This window comes from Chelon labrosus (assembly GCF_963514085.1).
Source record: "Chelon labrosus genome assembly, chromosome: 8".
Classification (NCBI taxonomy): Eukaryota; Metazoa; Chordata; class Actinopteri; order Mugiliformes; family Mugilidae; genus Chelon; species Chelon labrosus.
Window position 1 is genome coordinate 13,089,902 of NC_140358.1, and position 23,241 is coordinate 13,113,142.

Here is a 23,241-nt window from a genome sequence, read left to right on the forward strand (position 1 = left end):
GCTCCAGAAGAGCATCAAAATCTCTAAACATGTAAAATCAGTAGTAAAACGCAAGGTCAGTAAATCCATTTGAAAATAAAAATAAAAATGTAATCATTCTCAATTGTTATGACAAATCACAGAAGCATAGGGTGGCCTACCTCTGGAGAATCATCTGACTGACCGAATACTTCAGCAAAATCTGTTGGACTTTTCCTCAGAGTCTGGTCAGCAGGCAGTGTGTTGTCATTGTATGAAGTCACAAATTTGAAGTCACTGGTTCTTGAACCTGTTGTCAGGTAGGTGTCATAATTGTAAGCGCTGCGCAAAGTTCCTGTGCCGTCAACATCTGCATAATTAGGAGGGAGATAAGCGCTGGGGATGGCAACTGCTCCATCAAATAACAGTCTGGGCTTTCTCCTGCGACAAAACCTCACACCCAGGATGATGATGATGAAGGTCAGAAAGAAGGTGGACACAGACACCAGAGCAATGATCAGATAAGAGGTCAGTTTAGAATTCTTCTCATCGTAAGAAATATCCTTCAGTTCTGGCACCTCAGCCAAGTTATCAGAAATAAGTAAATACATGGAACAGGTTGCAGAGAGAGAGGGCTGTCCGTTATCTTTCACTGCCACAATAAGGTTCTGTTTCATGCTGTCAGAATCAGAAATGTCCCGCTGTGTCCTGATCTCTCCACTGTGGAGACCAATAGTGAAAAGTCCAGGATCAGTGGATTTGATTATATGATAGGACAGCCAGGCGTTTTGTCCAGAGTCTGCATCCACCGCTATCACTTTGGACACAAGAGAACCTCCATGTGCAGCTTTGGGGACCAGCTCAGTCATGAAGGAGTTGCCCTCCGGGGGAGGGTACAGTATCTGAGGAGAGTTGTCATTCACATCCGATATAAACACACTCACGGTCACATTGCTGCTAAGCGGAGGAGAACCGTTGTCTCTGGCCATCACGTGGACTTTAAAACTCCTGAACTGTTCATAATCAAACGACCTAACAGCATGGATCACCCCAGTGTCTCCATTAACAGATAGATAGGAGGACACCGGGGCACCATTCACCTCTCCAGCTATCAGAGAATAAATGACTGTACCATTTTGTCTCCAGTCGGGGTCACGAGCAGTAACGGAACATAAAGTAGAGCCAGGTTTGTTATTTTCACTTACATATGCGCTATAGTACTGTTCTTCAAACACAGGTGGGTTGTCGTTGATGTCAGCTACAGATAACTCAACAGTTTTAGAGGAGGACAGAGGTGGAGAGCCCTCGTCAGTGGCAGTGATTGTAATGTTGTAATCAGACACTAGTTCACGGTCCAGTTGTCCTGTGGTCACCAGAGAATAATAGTTTTTAATAGAAGGAACCAACTTAAAAGGGACATTCTGTTGAAGGGAGCAGCGGACCTGTCGGTTATTTCCAGAGTCTGCATCTTGAACATGAACGATGCCCACCTCTGTACCAGGTGACACACCCTCAGGTATGGGGTTTGCTATCGAATTAATATGTATCACTGGGGCATTGTCATTAATGTCAGTTATATCTATCACTACTTTTGCTTCTGTGGAAAGGCCATAGCCATCTTTCCCCTCAATTAACATTTCAAATTTAGATTCTTCCTCAAAGTCGACATATTTTGCTAGTGCAATTTCTCCAGTATATTCGTTTAGAGAAAATATTTCTTTTGCAATATCACTTATTCCACTGAATTCATATGTCACTTTACCATTCACGCCCTCATCTGCATCAGTAGCACTCACCGTCACAACTATAGTGTCTATGGGTGAGTTTTCAGCTAGGGTAGCCTCATAGACGGCCTGGGTGAAAACTGGGGCGTTATCGTTTGCATCCAGCACAGTGATTCTTATGACTGCAGTGCCGGACCTCTGAGGATTACCACCATCGACTGCCGTAAGCAATAAAACCACCTCTTGTTGTTCTTCACGGTCCAATTCTCTATCTAAAACAATCTCGCTGTATTTTGAACCAACAGAATTCGTTAGTACATTTAGAAGAAAATAATTGTTCTGCTGTAAAATGTAATTTTGAACAGCGTTTTGTCCAATGTCTGCATCGCGAGCTGCATTTATTCTATAGCGAGAACCTTTCGGAGTCGATTCGCCTATTTCCAGTTTAACTTCGTCCTTAACAAAAGCTGGTGGGTTGTCATTTATATCCTGAATTTGCAAAGATATCCGATGCGATTCTAGTGGATCCTCAAGTACCAGTTCACACTTTAAGTGACATGAAACCTTCGCGCCGCACAGCTCTTCTCGGTCAATCCGATCAGAAACCACCAGTTCTCCACTATTAATGTTTATCTCGCAGTAGCGTTTACGGTTTCCTTCGGGGACAATGCGAGCCTTGCGAGGTGGAAGCCTGCTTACTTGAAGCCCAAGGTCCTTGGCTACGTTTCCAATAACTGAACCGCGTTTCATTTCCTCCGGAAAAGAATAGCTCACGTCGCTATAACAAAGCTGGAATCCTAAAATCAAAAAAAGGGAGCAGCAGGCGAGCTTCACTGAAAATCCGTTCCATGCCATCCTTGAGCAACCAAAATGAATCCAGAAAAATGAGCAGCAAGAACACACGGTTATATGGACATCTGTGAGTAGCTCAACCCGAACAGTGTGGCGACAAACAATGAGGATGAAAACTGTGGGTGGAGACGCTTGAGGGTTTCATATGGAGCCTATCTCCTTTTTGGGTTGGTAGACAGCGACACTCACTGCATGCCACGGAGATTACAAAATAGAGTCATTCTGCAAATCAGTGCAGAACATGTAACTCGTGTCAGCTGAACAGACGTCGTTACAGCCAGACAAGTGTGACAGTTGCAGTCAACTAAGATCGCTCTGTTTCTCTTAGTTCTATTGTATATTTTGAAGATGTACAGTGAATCAGCAGGGTGTTGTATTGGACTGTGTGATGTTATTATTGTTCTTTCTAAGCTTGGTGACTTGGAGATTTATGTAGCCAGTAAAAATCTATTAGAACCATCTCACAAATTGCTGCACATCAACGACATTGTCGCAAAGAGCAGCCAAAAAAATCCAGTAGAGCGGAATAATCACGGGTTTCTTACATAGCAACACAAATGAAAATGAACAAAAATACTAAAGTGCAGTTATGAGATGAAATGGCATTGCATTACAGCTGTTGTCCTGATAGTCACGGTTTTTTGTTTGTTTGTTTTTTCCCCCAATAAATAATGCTGTCCAAAACCGACCAGGGAATATTTGCAGGGAAACACTGCTCAATAGAGAAAACGAAATGTAAAAATCACCGACACTACGTTAATGATGCATTAAGATTAAAGACTGTAGTGGTTTGAGGTTTTCTGCTAGAGGCAGGACCACGGACAGCGACAGATAAAAAGGAGGCTTTTATACTGATAATATTGCTAATTTTGTACAAAAAAAAATAAAATAATTTTTATTGTTATTTTGGGAGCTTTTCAAAGACGTTGAGCCAATCTGTTGACATCTTCCTAAAGGATACATTTTCAGACAGTTGTGACTTTGATAAAAGAGAAAAACATGAAGAAATACAACCAGACTTTGTCTTTGTGAATGTACATTTAAAATCTGCTTTAGTGTTCATGTCTTCCTCAAACGAATCTTGGATCCTCTTAAGATCTGTTCAGCTTTTACTAAAAGGTTTATCACTGGAAGTACATTCTTTAACTGAAGCATTTATATAAACTTAAAGAATATTTCAATGCACTATTAAGTGCAGCCTCAATGTATGTGTGTGTAGGTGTTATTAATTTTACATTTCAATTCTTACCGGGGAAGAATCATCCGAATCACCAAAAGCCTCAAGAAAGTCTGTTGGACTTTTCCTCAGAGTCTGGTCAGCAGGCAGCGTGCTGTCATTGTAAGAAGTCACAAACTTAAAGTCACTGGTTCTTGAACCTGTTGTCAGGTAGGCGTCATAATTGTAAGCGCTGCGTAAAGTTCCTGTACCATCAACATCTGCGTAGTTAGGAGGAAGATAAGCGCTGGGGATGGCAACTGCCCCATCAAACAACAGTCTGGGCTTTCTCCTGCGACAAAACCTCACTCCCAGGATGATGATGATGAAGGTCAGAAAGAAGGTGGACACAGACACCAGAGCAATGATCAGATAAGACGTCAGTTTGGAATTCTTCTCATCATAAGAAATGTCTTTCAGTTCTGGCACCTCAGCCAAGTTATCAGAAATAAGTAAATACATGGAACAGGTGGCAGAGAGAGAGGGCTGTCCATTATCTTTCACTGACACAATAAGGTTCTGTTTCATGCTGTCAGATTCAGAAATGTCCCGCTGTGTCCTGATCTCTCCACTGTGGAGACCAATAGTGAAAAGTCCCGGATCAGTGGATTTGACTATATGATAGGACAACCAGGCGTTCTGTCCAGAGTCTGCGTCCACCGCTATCACTTTGGACACCAGAGAACCTCCGTGTGCAGCTTTGGGGACCAGCTCGGTCATGAAGGAGTTGCCCTCCGGGGCGGGGTACAGTATCTGAGGAGAGTTGTCATTCACATCTGATATGAACACACTCACGGTCACATTGCTGCTGAGTGGAGGAGAACCGTTGTCTCTGGCCATCACGTGGACTTTAAATCTCCTGAACTGTTCATAATCAAACGATCTCACAGCGTGGATCACCCCAGTGTCTCCATTAACAGACAGATAGGAGAACACCGGGGCACCGTTCACCTCACCAGCTAACAGAGAATAAATGACTGTACCGTTTTGTCTCCAGTCGGGGTCTCGAGCAGTAACGGAACATAAAGTGGAGCCAGGTTTGTTATTTTCACTCACATATGTGCTGTAGTACTGTTCTTCAAACACAGGTGGGTTGTCGTTGATGTCAGCTACAGATAATTCAACAGTTTTAGAGGAGGACAGAGGTGGAGAGCCCTCGTCAGTGGCAGTGATTGTAATGTTGTAATCAGATACTAGTTCACGGTCCAGTTGTCCTGTGGTCACCAGAGAATAATAGTTTTTAATAGAAGGAACCAACTTAAAAGGGACGTTTTGCTGGATGGAGCAGCGGACCTGTCCATTTATCTCAGAGTCTCTGTCTTGTACGTTAATGATGCCCACCTCTGTACCAGGTGACACGTTCTCAGGTATGGGGTTAGACAGAGATTTTAAATGTACTACAGGGGCATTATCATTTTCATCAGTCAGATCTACATAAACCTTAGCGTAGGAAGTTAATCCCAGTCCATCTTTTGCCTTAACTCGCAGTTCAAATGATTTTTTCTTTTCAAAGTCAGTGCTACCAATTACTCTTATTTCACCAGTTTTACTGTCAATAGAAAAAATTTTCTGATCCATTTCTGAAATATGACCAAAGTCATACATGACTTTACCATTCACCCCCTCATCAGCATCAGTTGCACTTACTTTAAAGACTACAGTATTAAGAGGAGAGTTTTCAGGCAGACTAGCTTTATAGACGCCCTGGCTGAACACTGGAACATTATCATTAGCATCCAGTACAGTAACGTGAATCATTACTGTACCTGATCTCTGAGGAGATCCACCATCAACAGCGGTTAGAGGCAGCTCAATTTCTTGTTGTGTCTCCCTGTCTAGTTTATTCTCAAGAACAAGTTCAACTTTATTACCATCAATCATTAGAATGAAATTGTCATTCTTTTGCAGATTGTATTGCTGAACAGAATTCTTCCCCACATCCGCATCGTGTGCTTCCTCTAACGAGAAACGTGTGCCCTTTTCTGCTGACTCTCTAATTTCCATTCTTATTGAATCCGTTTTGAACTGCGGGGAGTTGTCATTTATATCTTGAACATGTACATTTACACGATGTAATTCTAGAGGATTCTCCAGCACAAGTTCCTGGATTAAAATGCATGATGGTTTATTGCCACAAAGACCCTCTCTGTCAAGGTTCTCAGCGATACTCAGATCTCCGGTTTTCACGTTGACGACAGAGAATCGTTCGTTATTCCCTTCGGAATCAATTCGGGCATTGCGAGTTGAAAGGGCATTAATATCCAGACCGAGATCTTTGGCTATATTTCCAATGACTGTTCCTGGTTTCATCTCCTCCTGGATAGAGTAGCTCACCTCAGCACATACGGACTGCAGAACAAGGAGGCCGATAACAACGCGGATAACCAGGCCAAGCATTTGAAATCCTTCGTGGTCCATTATTCGAAATGGAAAATAAATATCCGTCACTGAAGACAGTCCACGGTGTTTTGTTTAACACGCTGAAACATGCATGGAATACATCCAAAATATCCAAAGACAGAAATCAACACCGCGATCCGATGGCTGCCTCTTTCACAAAGCGTAGGAACAATGGGTGGAGACGCATGCTACACGGCATTGCAATGTTTCCTGGTAGACAGCGACATGGTGTGTTCATTCGAAATAAAGCATGTGATAAAATTAGATTCATATGCTTGACAGTTCAACGGCGTGAAACAGTCATATTCCCGAAAAGAACGGAAAGCATAACGCCACAAATCATCAAAATAAAGGTTATACATGTTATTAAGCAAAACAACTTGGAGACGTTAAGCATTTTGCTTGGATCAAACGCAGCCCACCTCAATCATAGTAGTTTAAAGCAGTAAAGAGGAAAAAGGTATCACGATGATTGACTTTTATCCAACCATCGGGCCACAGGATTCGAAACTAATCAACCCTACTACCAAGATTAACTTGCAAAAATTAAACAGTTTTCTCACCCTCATTATATTTTAAAGGCGTGTGGGCCTTAAAGACCCATATACTAAAAACAATGCGTGAAGTCATTCATCTACGACGTCTTTGGAGTACCATCCTCCCATGTTTTCAGCACCACGGACAGAGTCGATTCACATTAGCCAGAAGAACATAAAGCGTCTGATACCGAAACAAGACGAGCAGTTTCTCTGGCCACTAAACACGGGAAATAGATGTTATTTTCTTGTCAGTGATACGCAGACAACGACGTTGTGAGAAATGACGAGCCTTTCAATGAAAGACACACAGAGTAACAGCCCATTTATACTAGAAGTCCAATAGCAACAGCATATGTTCCAAAAGCAAACAGACCAGTGTTTGCTGCAATAAAACTTCAGTAAACTTGGGAAAATGGTTTAATACTGAATGAAAATGCTGACAGATCAACACGGTTGATATCAGTATAAAGAAGCAATAGTGAAGACAAGCTGAGCATTTGACAGATTCAGTGACACTCGTTAGAAAGGGGGACTGGTTTAAAACACATACAAGCAAAACAAAATGACTATCTGTAGGTGAGTTATAACGCTGTGATAGAGCCTTGTTGGCTGCTGTAACGGTACAATATGTTATATTAAACATAGAGAGTTCTCTAAAGTAAATACATATTACAACTGACCAGTTGAGAGGGAGATTATACACCGGATTAACGAACAATTGCTCAACATTTCTTGTAGATCATTTCTGCATTTCTATGAGGAAGACGATAGAGTAACAAAACCAAGCAACAAAACAATGCAGTGCAGAGAGCAGCCTCAACCAATGAGTCAGTTAATATCTGAAGCTGAAAAGAATTTCAGTTAACAACTGGAAAGGCAATCTCAAAGCTAAAGACTGGAGGTGAAATATGCATTATCTAGAAGTTATAACCAAAACATTTGCTTCGCAGGAACAAACTGAGTGTAGCTTCAACGTATGCGGTAAATAAGAGATTCACTCTGGACTTCCTACCTGGGAGGAATCGTCCGAATCACCAAAAGCCTCAAGAAAATCTGTTGGACTCTTCCTCAGAGTCTGGTCAGCAGGCAGTGTGTTGTCATTGTATGAAGTCACAAACTTGAAGTCACTGGTTCTGGAACCTGTTGTCAAGTAGGCGTCATAATTGTAAGCGCTGCGTAAAGTTCCTGTACCATCAACATCTGCGTAGTTAGGAGGAAGATAAGCGCTGGGGATGGCAACTGCTCCATCAAACAACAGTCTGGGCTTTCTCCTGCGACAAAACCTCACACCCAGGATGATGATGATGAAGGTCAGAAAGAAGGTGGACACAGACACCAGAGCAATGATCAGATAAGAGGTCAGTTTGGAATTCTTCTCATCATAAGAAATGTCCTTCAGTTCTGGCACCTCAGCCAAGTTATCAGAAATAAGTAAATACATGGAACAGGTGGCAGAGAGAGAGGGCTGTCCATTATCTTTCACTGACACAATAAGGTTCTGTTTCATGCTGTCAGATTCAGAAATGTCCCGCTGTGTCCGGATCTCTCCACTGTGGAGACCAATAGTGAAAAGTCCCGGATCAGTGGATTTGATTATATGATAGGACAGCCAGGCATTTTGTCCAGAGTCTGCATCCACCGCTATCACTTTGGACACCAGAGAGCCTCCGTGTGCAGCTTTGGGGACCAGCTCGGTCATGAAGGAGTTGCCTTCCGGGGCAGGGTACAGTATCTGAGGAGAGTTGTCATTCACATCTGATATGAACACACTCACGGTCACATTGCTGCTGAGTGGAGGAGAACCGTTGTCTCTGGCCATCACGTGAACTTTAAAACTCCTGAACTGTTCATAATCAAACGACCTCACAGCGTGGATCACCCCAGTGTCTCCATTAACAGATAGATAGGAGGACACCGGGGAACCATTCACTTCACCAGCTAACAGAGAATAAATGACTGTACCGTTTTGTCTCCAGTCGGGGTCTCGAGCAGTAACGGAACATAAAGTGGAGCCAGGTTTGTTATTTTCACTCACATATGCGCTGTAGTACTGTTCTTCAAACACAGGTGGGTTGTCGTTGATGTCAGCTACAGATAATTCAACAGTTTTAGAGGAGGACAGAGGTGGAGAGCCCTCGTCAGTGGCAGTGATTGTAATGTTGTAATCAGACACTAGTTCACGGTCCAGTTGTCCTGTGATCACTAGAGAATAATAGTTTTTAATAGAAGGAACCAACTTAAAAGGGACGTTTTGCTGGATGGAGCAGCGGACCTGTCCGTTTATCTCAGAGTCTCTGTCCTGTACGTTAATGATGCCCAACTCTGTACCAGGTGATACGTTCTCAGGTATGGGATTCATCAGAGATTTCATGTATATCACTGGGGCGTTGTCATTTACATCTGTGATATCAATTACCACTTTGGAATCTGATGAAAGTCCATAACCATCTTTGGCATCAATGCGCATTTCATATTTAGAGTTACTCTCGAAATCTAGAGCTCCTACGACTTTAATCTCGCCAGTTTTACCGTTCAGTGAGAAAAGTCTTTTAGCCCTTTCTGAGATTCGACTAAATTCATATGTCACTTCCCCATTGACTCCCTCGTCTGCGTCAGAAGCGCTTACATTTACGACTACAGTATCAACAGAAGCATTTTCAGGTAGACTGGCTTTGTAAACGGCCTGATCAAACACAGGCGCGTTATCGTTAGCATCCAGCACAATAACTTGTATAATGGCAGTCCCTGACCTCTGAGGATTCCCACCATCAACTGCAACCAGCACAAAATTTAAGTCGCGCTCTTTTTCACGGTCTAGTTCTTTATCTAAAACAAGTTCCACGTTCTTAGATCCTTCACTATCGTCTTGAACAGATAAAACAAAATGTTCGTTGTTTTGTAAATTGTATCGTTTAACCGTGTTTTTTCCGATGTCCGCATCATGTGCCTCATTAATGCGATATCGAGCTCCTTTGTCTGCTGATTCTCGGATTTCTAACTTAACTGTATCCTTTGGAAAAACAGGTGAATTGTCGTTTACATCCTGGATGAGAAGGGAAATGCGGTGCAGCTCCAAAGGGCTCTCTAGGACTAATTCAAATTTCAGCATGCATGAAACCTTCTCTCCACACAGCTCCTCTCGGTCAATTCTTTCCGTGATGACAAAATTCCCCGTTTTTAGATCAACATCGCAGAAATTCTGGTTGTGTTCCTCCGTATCAATACGTGCTTTACGAGAGAACAATTGCCCCACTTCCAGTCCGAGATCCTTGGCAATATTTCCAACAATGGATCCTGGCCTCATCTCCTCCGGAACAGAATAGCTGAGGTCTGCGTTGGTGATGTGGACAAAAAGAGCAAAGCCACAGACAAAACTCAACAACGATTTTCCTTTCAAGTACATCATTACTTTCAAAAACAGATACCGACGCGCAAATGTTTCTTTCACTAGGAAAATCGTAATAGAGCGTAGTAATAATGCTACGCCTCTCCTGCAACAATGGCAGCTCTGGTTTTAACGCATCCTTTACTCCTTTTGCAGTGGGTGGAGAAAGGAAGCTCTTCATATCTGCGAGTGAACAGCGACGCTGCGAGTATTTTTGGAATATTACAAATAAAGAACTACAAGGAAACCATGCACACGATGATTCTCGAATCATTCAGTGTTTGTTGATGACGCACATAAAGAAGATCCCATTGAGCACTATGGACAGCGTCCGAACTGTGAGTAGCTGAAACACATATGTTCCTCATTAAACCCTTTGTATTATTAAGAAATAATAAGACAGATAGTCTATAAATACATACAAACAATACATTTAGTCTCACATTGCAAATAATTTAACGTATTATACAATTAACACATTTAAAATGTTAAGGGACCGATTTAAAGGTGATAATCATTTATTGAGAATAGGAATTTTTGATAGTTTAAACATTAACATCCTGTACGAATTTGTGTTACGATATATGTGATGGCTAAATCAAAAAGGGAATAATATTAATAACTTTTTTTTTTCATATTGAGTCATTTTGGATGATTTAAAATTAAACAAAGTTGTATCTGTCGCTTAAACACAACTTATTTAAGTTTATGCCTCCGACAGCTACTAAATACATAGATGCAAACTTTAACAACAAATGCTTTAAACTTTGACGTGATGACAGAAACAGACACGGTGACGACCAAAAGCAAATGATCGATCGCCAACATGTGAACAGACTGCAGTCACGGATGTTTGGTTAAACTTGAATGCTTATATGCCGATCAAATAACATCTGACCTAATGTTTAAAAATCAAAAAACGGGATTAAATTTTGGTGGATGGCAACACGTTTTGAGATAGTATATGTTGCATCCCATTTTCTGCTCAGTTAAAAATGCCTGTACGTCACTTTGTAGAAATGTCTAAGCATAAACTGAACTGTGGTCAAGGGCATGTCAAAAGATCAAAAGGAAGAGACAGACGTATTACACAGGAAAATAATTAAAATGCTGCCTTCTGTGCAGCAGGTTAATTTAAAGGAACTATGACATTGAAATAGCGTTATAATAAACTGCGATAGAAAAGGTGTGAAAGCTAACCAAGGTAATTTAATGAATGGACGAAAAATTTTCAACATTCGTTATGTCCTCTACCATAAACATGTCCAAGAAGTCAATACTGATGCATTGAAAGGAATATTATAGTACATGGTTTAAATTATCTAAAGCATAAGAAGACATTATGCATTAAAAAGGCTAATTGTAGTGCATGAGATACCACTGGAAAGTTCAAATCAAGAGTAAGACGTGGACTACATCTGGAGACTCATCTGAAGGAACAAACATCTCAGTAAAGTCTATTAATGAAGTTAATGTAAAGTTCTTGTATACGTAGGAGCTTCATTGTATGCCTTTGTATGATATAAATCACAAGAACAAAAACCACGTTATATTAAGGTTGTATGACCTGTATCATTTTATTGCATATGGGTTAAATAATACGTCAGAGCTGTTCCTACCTCAGGAGAACTGTCACAGTCTCCAAATGCTTCAGCAAAGTCTGATGGACTTTTCCTCAGAGTCTGGTCAGCAGGCAGTGTGTTGTCATTGTAAGATGTCACAAACTTAAAGTCACTGGTTCTTGAACCTGTTGTCAGGTAGGCGTCATAATTGTAAGCACTGCGTAAAGTTCCTGTGCCGTCAACATCTGCGTAATTAGGAGGGAGATAAGCGCTGGGGATGGCAACTGCTCCATCAAACAACAGTCTGGGCTTTCTCCTGTGACAAAACCTCACACCCAGGATGATAATGATGAAGGTCAGAAAGAAGGTGGACACAGACACCAGAGCAATGATCAGATAAGAGGTCAGTTTGGAATTCTTCTCATCATAAGAAATGTCCTTCAGTTCTGGCACCTCAGCCAAGTTATCAGAAATAAGTAAATACATGGAACAGGTGGCAGAGAGAGAGGGCTGTCCGTTATCTTTCACTGCCACAATAAGGTTCTGTTTCATGCTGTCAGATTCAGAAATATCCCGCTGTGTCCTGATCTCTCCACTGTGGAGACCAATAGTGAAAAGTCCCGGATCAGTGGATTTGACTATATGATAGGACAGCCAGGCGTTCTGTCCAGAGTCTGCGTCCACCGCTATCACTTTGGACACCAGTGAACCTCCATGTGCAGCTTTGGGGACCAGCTCAGTCATGAAGGAGTTGCCTTCCAGGGCGGGGTACAGTATCTGAGGAGAGTTGTCATTCACATCTGATATGAACACACTCAATGACACGTTGCTGCTGAGTGGAGGAGAACCATTGTCTCTGGCCATCACATGGACTTTAAAACTCCTGAACTGTTCATAATCAAATGACCTCACAGTGTGGATCACCCCAGTGTCTCCATTAACAGATAGATAGGAGGACACCGGTGCACCTTTCACGTCACCGGCCAAAAGAGAATAAATCACTGTACCGTTTTGTCTCCAGTCAGGGTCTCGAGCAGTAACGGAACATAAAGTGAAGCCAGGTTTGTTATTTTCACTCACATATGCGCTGTAGGACTGTTCCTCAAACACAGGTGGGTTGTCGTTGATGTCAGCTACAGATAACTCAACAGTTTTAGAGGAGGACAGAGTTGGAGAGCCCTCGTCAGTGGCAGTGATTGTAATGTTGTAATCAGACACTAGTTCACGGTCCAGTTGTCCTGTGGTCACTAGAGAATAATAGTTTTTAATAGAAGGAACCAACTTAAAAGGGACGTTTTGCTGGATGGAGCAGCGGACCTGTCCGTTTATCTCAGAGTCTCTGTCCTGCACGTTAATGATGCCCAACTCTGTACCAGGTGACACGTTCTCAGGTATGGGATTCATCAGAGATTTCATGTATATCACTGGGGCGTTGTCATTAACATCTGTGATATCAATTACCACTTTGGCATCTGATGAAAATCCATAACCATCTTTGGCATCAATGCGCATTTCATATTTAGAGTTACTCTCGAAATCGAGAGCTCCTACGACTTTAATCTCGCCAGTTTTACTGTTCAGTGAGAAAAGCCTTTTTGCCCTTTCTGAGATGCGACTAAATTCATATGTCACTTCCCCATTGACTCCCTCGTCTGCGTCAGAAGCGCTTATATTTACGACTACAGTATCAACAGAAGCATTTTCAGGTAGACTGGCTTTGTAAACGGCCTGATCAAACACAGGCGCGTTATCGTTAGCATCCAGCACAATAACCTGTATAATGGCAGTCCCTGACCTCTGAGGATTCCCACCATCAACTGCAACCAGCACAACATTTAAATCGCGCTCTTTTTCACGGTCTAGTTCTTTATCTAAAACCAGTTCCACGTTCTTAGATCCTTCACTATCGTCTTGAATAGATAAAACAAAATGTTCGTTGTTTTGTAAATTGTATCGTTCAACCGTGTTTTGTCCGATGTCCGCATCATGTGCCTCATTAATGCGATATCGAGCTCCTTTGACAGCTGATTCAGTTATTTCGAACTTAACTGTATCCTTTGGAAAAACGGGTGAATTGTCGTTTACATCCTGGATGAGAAGGGAAATGCGGTGCAGCTCCAAAGGGCTCTCTAGGACTAATTCAAATTCCAGCATGCATGAAACCTTCTCTCCACACAGCTCCTCTCGGTCAATTCTTTCCGTGATGACAAAATTCCCCGTTTTTAGATCAACATCGCAGAAATTCTGGTTGTGTTCCTCCGTATCAATACGTGCTTTACGAGAGAACAATTGCCCCACTTCCAGTCCGAGATCCTTGGCAATATTTCCAACAATGGATCCTGGCCTCATCTCCTCCGGAACAGAATAGCTGAGGTCTGCGTTGGTGATGTGGACAAAAAGAGCAAAGCCGCAGACAAAACTCAACAACGATTTTCCTTTCAAGAACATCATTTCTTTTAAAAGCAGATATTGACGCGCAAATGTTTCTTTCACTAAGAAAATCGTAATAGAGCGTAGTAATAATGCTACGCCTCTCCTGCAACAATGGCAGCTCTGGTTTTAACGCATCCTTTACTCCTTTTGCGGTGGGTGGAGAAAGGAAGCTCTTCATATCTGCGAGTGAACAGCGACGCTGCGAGTTTTTTTGGAATATTACAAATAAAGAACTACAAGGAAACCATGCACACGATGATTCTCGAATCATCGAATCATTGAGTGTTTGCTGATGAGGCACATAAAGAAGACCACGTTCAGCACTATGGACAGCGTCCGAACGGTGAGTAGTTGATTCACAAACATCCCTCATAAACCGTTTATATTTTCAAGAAATGATACGACAGATAGTTTCTAAATACATACAAATTTCAGTCTCCCATTGCAAATAATAACGTATTTTACAGTTAACAAAATTTAAATATTAAAGGACCGATTTAAACGTGATAATAATTTATTGAGAACAGGAATTTTTTGATAATTTAAACATTAACGTATAATATTGCATTACAAAATAATATTACACGTATGGGATTTTCCGCTCAATTGAAAAATGCCTATACATCACTGTGTAGAAATGTCTAAGCAGAAACTGAACTGTAGTGAAGGGCATGTCAAATGATCAAAGCGGAACACAATTGTTAACCGAGACAGACGTATTATACACGAAAATTATTACATTTCTGCCTACTGTTCAGCAGGTTAATTTAAATGAACTATGACCCTGAAATAGCATTGTAATAAAATACGAGAGAAAAGGTGTGAAAGCTAACTATGGTAATATATCAAATGGACCAAAAATGTTCATATCCTCTGTCATAAACATGTCCAAGAAGTCAATACTGATGCATTGAGATGAATATCATTGAAGATGGTTTAAATTATCTAAAGCATAAGCAGACATTTGGATGAAAGGCTAAATCAAGGGTAAGACATTGACTACATCTGAAGACTCATCTAAAGGAACTAACATCTCAGAAAAGTCTGTTAGTGAAGTTAATGTAAAGTTCTATACTGAGGAGCTTCAGTGTATGCCTTTGTACAACTTAAATCATAAGAAAGGAAACCACATTGTATTAAGGCTGTATGACCTATATCATTCAATTGCATATGGGTTAAATAACATGTCAGAGCTGTTCCTACCTCAGGGGAACTGTCACAGTCTCCAAATGCTTCAGCAAAGTCTGATGGACTTTTCCTCAGAGTCTGGTCAGCAGGCAGCGTGTTGTCATTGTAAGAAGTCACAAACTTAAAGTCACTGGTTCTTGAACCTGTTGTCAGATAGGCGTCATAATTGTAAGTACTGCGTAAAGTTCCTGTGCCGTCAACATCTGCGTAATTAGGAGGGAGATAAGCGCTGGGGATGGCAACTGCTCCGTCAAACAACAGTCTGGGCTTTCTCCTGCGACAAAACCTCACACCCAAGATGATGATGATGAAGGTCAGAAAGAAGGTGGACACTGACACCAGAGCAATGATCAGATAAGACGTCAATTTGGAATTCTTCTCATCATAAGAAATGTCTTTCAGTTCTGGCACCTCAGCCAAGTTATCAGAAATAAGTAAATACATGGAACAGGTGGCAGAGAGAGAGGGCTGTCCGTTATCTTTCACTGACACAATAAGGTTCTGTTTCATGCTGTCAGATTCAGAAATGTCCCGCTGTGTCCTGATCTCTCCACTGTGGAGACCAATAGTGAAAAGTCCAGGATCAGTGGATTTGACTATATGATAGGACAGCCAGGCATTCTGTCCAGAGTCTGCGTCCACCGCTATCACTTTGGACACCAGAGAGCCTCCGTGTGCAGCTTTGGGGACCAGCTCGGTCATGAAGGAGTTGCCCTCCGGGGCGGGGTACAGTATCTGAGGAGAGTTGTCATTCACATCCGATATGAACACACTCACAGACACGTTGCTGCTGAGTGGAGGAGAACCATTGTCTCTGGCCATCACGTGGACTTTAAAACTCCTGAACTGTTCATAATCAAATGACCTCACAGCGTGGATCACCCCAGTGTCTCCATTAACTGATAGATAGGAGGACACCGGGGCACCGTTCACCTCACCAGCTAAAAGAGAATAAATGACTGTACCGTTTTGTCTCCAGTCGGGGTCTCGAGCAGTAACGGAACACAAAGTGGAGCCAGGTTTGTTATTTTCACTCACATATGCACTGTAGGATTGTTCCTCAAACACAGGTGGGTTGTCGTTGATGTCAGCTACAGATAACTCAACAGTTTTAGAGGAGGACAGAGGTGGAGAGCCCTCGTCAGTGGCAGTGATTGTAATGTTGTAATCAGATACTAGTTCACGGTCCAGTTGTCCTGTGGTCACCAGAGAATAATAGTTTTTAATAGAAGGAATCAACTTAAAAGGGACGTTTTGCTGGATGGAGCAGCGGACTTGTCGGTTATTCTCAGAGTCTCTGTCCTGTACGTTAATGATGCCCACCTCTGTACCAGGTGACACGTTCTCAGGTATGGGTTTGGACAGGGATTTTAAGCTAATTTCAGGTGGGTTGTCATTAACATCGGAGAGCTCTATTATCACTTTGGAATCTGAAGTTAGGCCATATCCATCTTTGGCATCTATGCGCATTTCATAAACCGACTCTTCCTCAAAATCCAAATGCCCAATTACTTTAATTTCTCCAGTAGTGTCATTTAAAACAAACGCCCTTCTTCCCGTTTCTGAAATACGACTTAATTCATAGGTTATTTTACCATTCAAACCATCGTCTGCATCAGTCGCAGCTACTTTCAGCACAACAGTATCTAGAGGAGAGTTTTCTGGAAGAATGGCTTTATATACGGCTTGGCTAAAAACTGGGGCGTTATCATTAGCATCCAGCACAGTGACAAGCACGGTTGCCGTCCCAGTTCTTTGAGGACTGCCTCCATCTACTGCAGTGAGCAATAATCTCAATTCCTGCTGTTCCTCGCGATCTAATTCCTTATTCAGCACTAGCTCAGCATATTTACCCCCATCTAATTTTGATTTAACGTTCAGGACTAAATAGATGTTCGTCTGCAGTGCATAGCTTTGAACTGCATTTTGCCCAATATCTAGATCGTGCGCTTCTAAAACACGGAAGCGAGATCCTTTTACAGCCAATTCATTGATTTCTATTTTGATTTCATCTTTAGTGAAAACAGGCGGGTTGTCATTAATGTCACGTATTTGTAGTGAAATGCGGTGCAGCTCAAGTGGGGCCTCTAAAATCAACTCCGATGTAAGGGCACACGATGCCTTGTCGCCGCAAAGAGCCTCTCTGTCAATCCTTTCAGATACAATCAAATCTCCGGTGTTTAGATTTATGTCACAGTACCGTTTACGGTTCAGCTCGCTGTCGATGCGGGCATTTCGAGAAGATAATTTCCCCACGTTCAGTCCGAGGTCCCTTGCTATATTTCCTATAACAGATCCGGGTTTCATTTCCTCGGGAAGAGAATAGCTTACATCTCCATTACCGACATGAAGCAGCAGAAGAAAGCAAGAAAGGGTGTAAAGTCGGCCAGCCACTGAATATCCATTGTGTGCCATCTCGAGACAAGAACCAAAAAAAAAAAAACGACTCGAAATTGTCGACTGATGTTTCCCACGTGCGAAAATATACGCAGTCAATTTAACATTATCACACATTAACTGTACTTCCATACATATGCGGAGCGACTGGTTGACCTAAGCACAACCAAGGGAACTGACGATCGAGTCAGGAACAAAGCAGGAGTAAGGGGTGGAGGTTTATTTCCTCTGCTGGTGAACAGCGACACTATGAGTTCAGTTTATTCTCTGCATTCTAAAGATCGACAAACTGTGCATACAGTGTTGTTTTCTCGTTGGCTTAAGTGTACTTCTCAGCAAACCTCGCAAATCTCCCATGACTATTGAAGTCAGTTAAATGTTATTTAAGATTTTACTGCAGATGATAATGGTATTATCAGTATAATTATAGTAGTCGTATTATGGTAAATAGTAAATAGCTGTGTTATATAGACATTTTCTACCTATAGGTACTCAAAGCGCTTCACAGTCACAGACGCATCTACCCATTCGCTCACACATTCACACACCAGTGCCACGCACTGGGAGCAACTGGGGACACTTCGGCATGTGGCACATTCCGGGGAAGGAACCGCTAACCCTCTGGTTAGTGGACAACCCGCTCTACCTACTGATCCACAGCCGTCGCAATCTCTGTGAAAAGATGCCAAATACTTTTAACATTAACCAGACTATCTTCCAAAGCTATTTGGTTGTTCGTTTTGCAAGGCAACTAATACTTCCCCACATAGCTGCAAATGAACGTTTTAAAGCTAAACAAACCATTTACTCTGTGGCAAGACAAAAACACTTGTTCAGTGTTTCAACATGAAAACAATGCAACATGTTTTACCGTGTAAATTGTCACCATTTAGCTCAACTGGAAAACTGACTTTAACTGTGCCAAATGTTTGTAAATCATAAGGAGCTTTTAAGGCAGTGCTTTAAATTTGTGCAAACATAACATTTGCATGGAAAGGCTGCCGACTTTTTTTAAGAATGAACTGATAGTTCTCCATCACTCTTGAAAGCATTGCTGCACTGCTCAGCATGCCTCATCTTGATACATACAGATACATATATATACTCTGGAGGAACAAGACAGTCTTAATGGCCCAGGCAGTGGTTTTGAGGTTGCAATTTGTATAATTATTTAAGAGGGGAACTACAAAATCCTGGTGAACAGGAATCCAATAATAAAACATGCTCATCTGTTTTATGATGTGCCTAGTTGACTGGAGACCTGAGCAGCATTCTCTGTACTAAGAAGAATATATACCTACAATGCAAAGAAACTGATGGTAGATACTTTGGATTTCTGGTGTCTGTCACTGTGAGGCCAAAACATCAACTATGTAAAGTGATGGAAGTGGCATTAGTACTTCGAGTTCTTGTTACCGTAACTTTAGGCCAGACGCTATGGAAACAGGATTGATTTATATGCTTGCAAAGAGTATACTGTACTGCAATGAGAATAAACTTGTCCAAGGTCACCTTGCATGTGTCTACGTTAATAACCTTCTTCAGCATAGAACAATATGGCAACATTCAAATAACAGAGTCAGTAGATGTGGCAAAAAATACACCCCATTTTTTCTTCATTATATCCTCCATCTTATTCTTATTCATGAATATTTGGTATGCTCTAAACCTGATTGCTTCAGTATCATCACATCACTAGAGTAACATTCTGACTGTACATGCTTATGATTTGCAACAGTCCCTTAAATGTCACTTCCCCAACAATGGGAGTTTGGCAGAGCGAGCAGAAGGGAGTATGAACTATTAATATGATTTGAATTTGACAGTCAATATGTTACTATGATGTGTAAAGATACACAAAAGCAAGTGAAAACAACATTTAAAAATACAAATAGTCCTACCTCAGGAGATCCATCCGACTCTCCAAAAACATCTACAAAGTCAGAAGGACTTTTCCTCAGAGTCTGGTCAGCAGGCAGCGTGTTGTCATTGTAAGAAGTCACAAACTTAAAGTCACTGGTTCTTGAACCTGTTGTCAGGTAGGCGTCATAATTGTAAGCACTGCGTAAAGTTCCTGTGCCATCAACATCTGCATAAGTAGGAGGGAGATAAGCGCTGGGGATGGCAACTGCTCCATCAAACAACAGTCTGGGCTTTCTCCTGCGACAAAACCTCACACTCAGGATGATGATGATGAAGGTCAGAAAGAAGGTGGACACAGACACCAGAGCAATGATCAGATAAGAGGTCAGTTTGGAATTCTTCTCATCATACGAAATCTCCTTCAGTTCTGGCAGCTCAGCCAAGTTATCAGAAATAAGTAAATACATGGAACAGGTGGCAGAGAGAGAGGGCTGTCCGTTATCTTTCACTGCCACAATAATGTTCTGTTTCATGCTGTCAGATTCAGAAATATCCCGCTGAGTCCTGATCTCTCCACTGTGGAGACCAATAGAGAAAAGTCCCGGATCAGTGGATTTGACTATGTGATAGGACAGCCAGGCGTTTTGTCCAGAGTCTGCATCCACAGCTATCACTTTGGACACCAGAGAACCTCCAGGTGCGGCTTTGGGGACCAGCTCGGTCATGAAGGAGTTGCCCTCTGAGGCGGGGTACAGTATCTGAGGAGAGTTGTCATTCACATCCGATATGAACACACTCACGGTCACATTACTGCTGAGCGGAGGAGAACCGTTGTCTCTGGCCATCACGTGAACTTTAAAACTCCTAAACTGTTCATAATCAAATGACCTCACAGCGTGGATCACCCCAGTGTCTCCATTAACAGATAGATAGGAGGACACCGGGGCACCGTTTACCTCACCGGCTAAAAGAGAATAAATGACTGTACCGTTTTGTCTCCAGTCGGGGTCTCGAGCAGTAATGGAACATAAAGTGGAGCCAGGTTTGTTATTTTCACTCATATATGTGCTGTAGGACTGTTCCTTAAACACAGGTGGGTTGTCGTTGATGTCAGCTACAAATAACTCAACAGTTTTAGAGGAGGACAGAGGTGGAGAGCCCTCGTCAGTGGCAGTGATTGTAATGTTGTAATCAGACACTAGTTCACGGTCCAGTTGTCCTGTGGTCACCAGAGAATAATAGTTTTTAATAGAAGGAACCAACTTAAAAGGGACGTTTTGCTGGATGGAGCAGCGGACCTGTCGGTTATTCTCAGAGTCTCTGTCCTGTACGTTAATGATGCCTACCTCTGTACCAGGTGACACGTTCTCATGTATGGGGTTAGACAGGGATTTCAGTTGTATAACTGGGGCATTGTCATTTCTATCAGTAACATCTATTATAACTTTGGCATATGAAGTCAATCCTAAACCATCTTTGGCTTTAACTTTCATTTCAAATGAACTCCTTTGTTCAAAGTCAATCACACCAGTTACTCGAATTTCTCCTGATTTAGGATCAATGGAAAATATATTTGCATTATCTTCAGAAACATGGCCAAATTGGTAAGTCACGTCTCCATTCACTCCTTCATCTGCATCAGTAGCACTAACATTAATCACTACTGTATCTGGAGGAGAGTTTTCAGGCAGACTGGCTTTAAAAACTGCCTGGCTGAACACTGGGGCGTTATCATTAGCATCCAATACAGTAACGTGTATGACTACAGTACCTGATCTCTGAGGCGATCCCCCATCTAAAGCTGTGAGAAGCAAATTCATCTCTTTTTGCTTTTCTCGGTCAAGTTTATTCTCTAGTACGAGTTCAACTTTGTTATTGTCAACAGAAAGAATGAAGTTGTCGTTCTTTTGTAGGTTGTATCGTTGAACAGCATTTTGACCTATATCTGCATCGTGTGCCTCCTCGATCGAGAAACGGCTACCCTTCTCAGCAGACTCCCATATTTCCATTTTAATCAGATCTTCGTTGAATTGCGGAGAATTGTCGTTTATATCTTGGATATGAAGACTGGCACGATGAAGCTCTAATGGATTCTCCAAAACCAGATCGACTTTTAAAACACATGAGGGTTTTTTGTCACAAAGATTCTCTCTGTCAATTCTGTCCAATGTGATTAATTCTCCGGTATTAAACTTAATATCACAATACCTTTTCTGAGTCCCCTCAAAATCAACGCGGGCTTGTCGTGAAACTAATGTCCTCAGATCAACACCAAGATCCTTGGCTATATTTCCAATAACCGACTCTCGTTTCATTTCTTCTGGAATAGAATAGCTCAGATCTCCACAAACGAGATGTAGCGTTGCAATAAAGGAAGCCAAGCAGAGAATCGGAGGCCACGCTGAAAATCCTTTGTCTCCCATCCTGGTACAAAACGGAACCTCGCCGCGTTCGAATTTCTGTCAAGTGCAAAGACTACCGTGTATCGTCAATGACTCATCAATCCGGCGCTTAATATTTCCATGAAACACGATGAAACAGCGGAGGATTTCACTAGTTCTTTCTGGATTTCAACTGATATATATGCGGTAGGAGTGGGTGGAGTGGAGTAAGTTAATTTTCTGTCAGCCAACAGTGACACCATGCGTCGCCTTTTATCTTAAAACAAGTATGAAATGTGACAGATAGTCTTTCCAAGAACAGATCGTATTATCCCCAGGTAGAAAAATCACTTGAATAGTGGTTTTAAAACAAATACAACAAAATGAATGATAGAAATGTCAAAAACACAAGATTAAGATTTACTGCTACCACTTAGCGGTTATACCATCCAAGCAGGAAAAAAAATAAATAAAAAAATCACCCAGCAAATGAAAGGTTAGACTTCGAAATCTGATCTGGATTACATCTGATCAAACAATTTCCACGGCGGAACGGAAGCGTACCTCATTCACGAAATGCTACGAAACATAATGCGTGTGTGGTAAAATTATGAAAACACATTTTAAACAAACATGTGATCTACTAATTATAAATGGCTTAGTTTGAGAATTCCGTTGCTTTTTCGCTCTCCTATAAATGTCAGCAGAATGGAATTTGCTTTGAAGGCAACAAAAGCGATGAGACACATATCCACATTTTATTTATTTTTGTCAAAAATGTTATGTGTTGCATAAAGAACAAACTAGGAAGCCTTTTACTTTTTGAGACTTGGGAAACAAGGCCGGCAAACATTTGCCTGAAAGATTATGTATTACGTAATAATATTGTAGAGTCACAATGTACCATCAAAGAGGGGATGCCTATATTACAATTCAGCAGACTTAAATCCATTAAACGATTCAGCAATAGATACGTATTGTTTTATTATTAGGACTAGAGGTAAAAGAAATACTTGTAAACATTACACACATTTAAATTAAGGATAAAAAGACACTTCTTCAGTTGCGCTTTTGTCTGGGCGCCTGAATACAAATCCAGCACCAAGGACAGATGCCTTAATATTTGGCAGCACTCACGACATAAACGGACAAAATGTTGTATTGGTCTATTGGCTCAAGCAAGACTTTTACGACTTGAATATGGTGAGAAAGACAGATGAACTAAAATAAACACTGAAGGATGGTAAGAACTCAAATGCTCGCAAAAATCTGATAAAACGACCTTTCTTAAACCAATGTCCGTTATGAGTAAGGGGGTAATAGTGAAGTTGATGGTGAAAGCA

General features: G+C 41.6%; 5 protein-coding genes across 5 annotated transcripts; all 5 read right to left on the minus strand.

Annotated features, from left to right (window-relative positions):
- Positions 1-116: 116 nt before the first annotated feature.
- On the minus strand, positions 117-2,538 carry LOC311491383 (protocadherin gamma-A11-like; the record flags this gene model as incomplete). The annotated part of the gene is made up of 1 exon (XM_084549286.1): positions 117-2,538. The coding sequence occupies exon 1, from the start codon at positions 2,535-2,537 to the stop codon at positions 117-119; it is 2,421 nt and encodes an 806-aa protein (XP_084405412.1). The 5' UTR covers position 2,538.
- Positions 2,539-3,438: 900 nt separating this feature from the next.
- On the minus strand, positions 3,439-10,092 carry LOC311491384 (uncharacterized protein; the record flags this gene model as incomplete). The annotated part of the gene is made up of 2 exons (XM_084549287.1): positions 3,439-6,222; positions 7,702-10,092. The coding sequence occupies 2 exons, from the start codon at positions 10,090-10,092 to the stop codon at positions 3,766-3,768; spliced, it is 4,848 nt and encodes a 1,615-aa protein (XP_084405413.1). The 3' UTR covers positions 3,439-3,765.
- A 1,537-nt stretch (positions 10,093-11,629) lies between these two features.
- Positions 11,630-14,450, minus strand: LOC311491448 (protocadherin beta-15-like). The gene has a single exon (XM_084549376.1). It carries the CDS (start codon positions 14,085-14,087, stop codon positions 11,652-11,654), a length of 2,436 nt encoding a protein of 811 aa, XP_084405502.1. The 5' UTR covers positions 14,088-14,450; the 3' UTR covers positions 11,630-11,651.
- Positions 14,451-14,649: 199 nt separating this feature from the next.
- LOC311491431 (protocadherin beta-15-like) lies at positions 14,650-18,065 on the minus strand. The gene has a single exon (XM_084549360.1). It carries the CDS (start codon positions 17,784-17,786, stop codon positions 15,126-15,128), a length of 2,661 nt encoding a protein of 886 aa, XP_084405486.1. The 5' UTR covers positions 17,787-18,065; the 3' UTR covers positions 14,650-15,125.
- Positions 18,066-19,480: 1,415 nt separating this feature from the next.
- Positions 19,481-22,927, minus strand: LOC311491385 (protocadherin beta-15-like; the record flags this gene model as incomplete). The annotated part of the gene is made up of 1 exon (XM_084549288.1): positions 19,481-22,927. The coding sequence occupies exon 1, from the start codon at positions 21,938-21,940 to the stop codon at positions 19,481-19,483; it is 2,460 nt and encodes an 819-aa protein (XP_084405414.1). The 5' UTR covers positions 21,941-22,927.
- Positions 22,928-23,241: the final 314 nt, after the last annotated feature.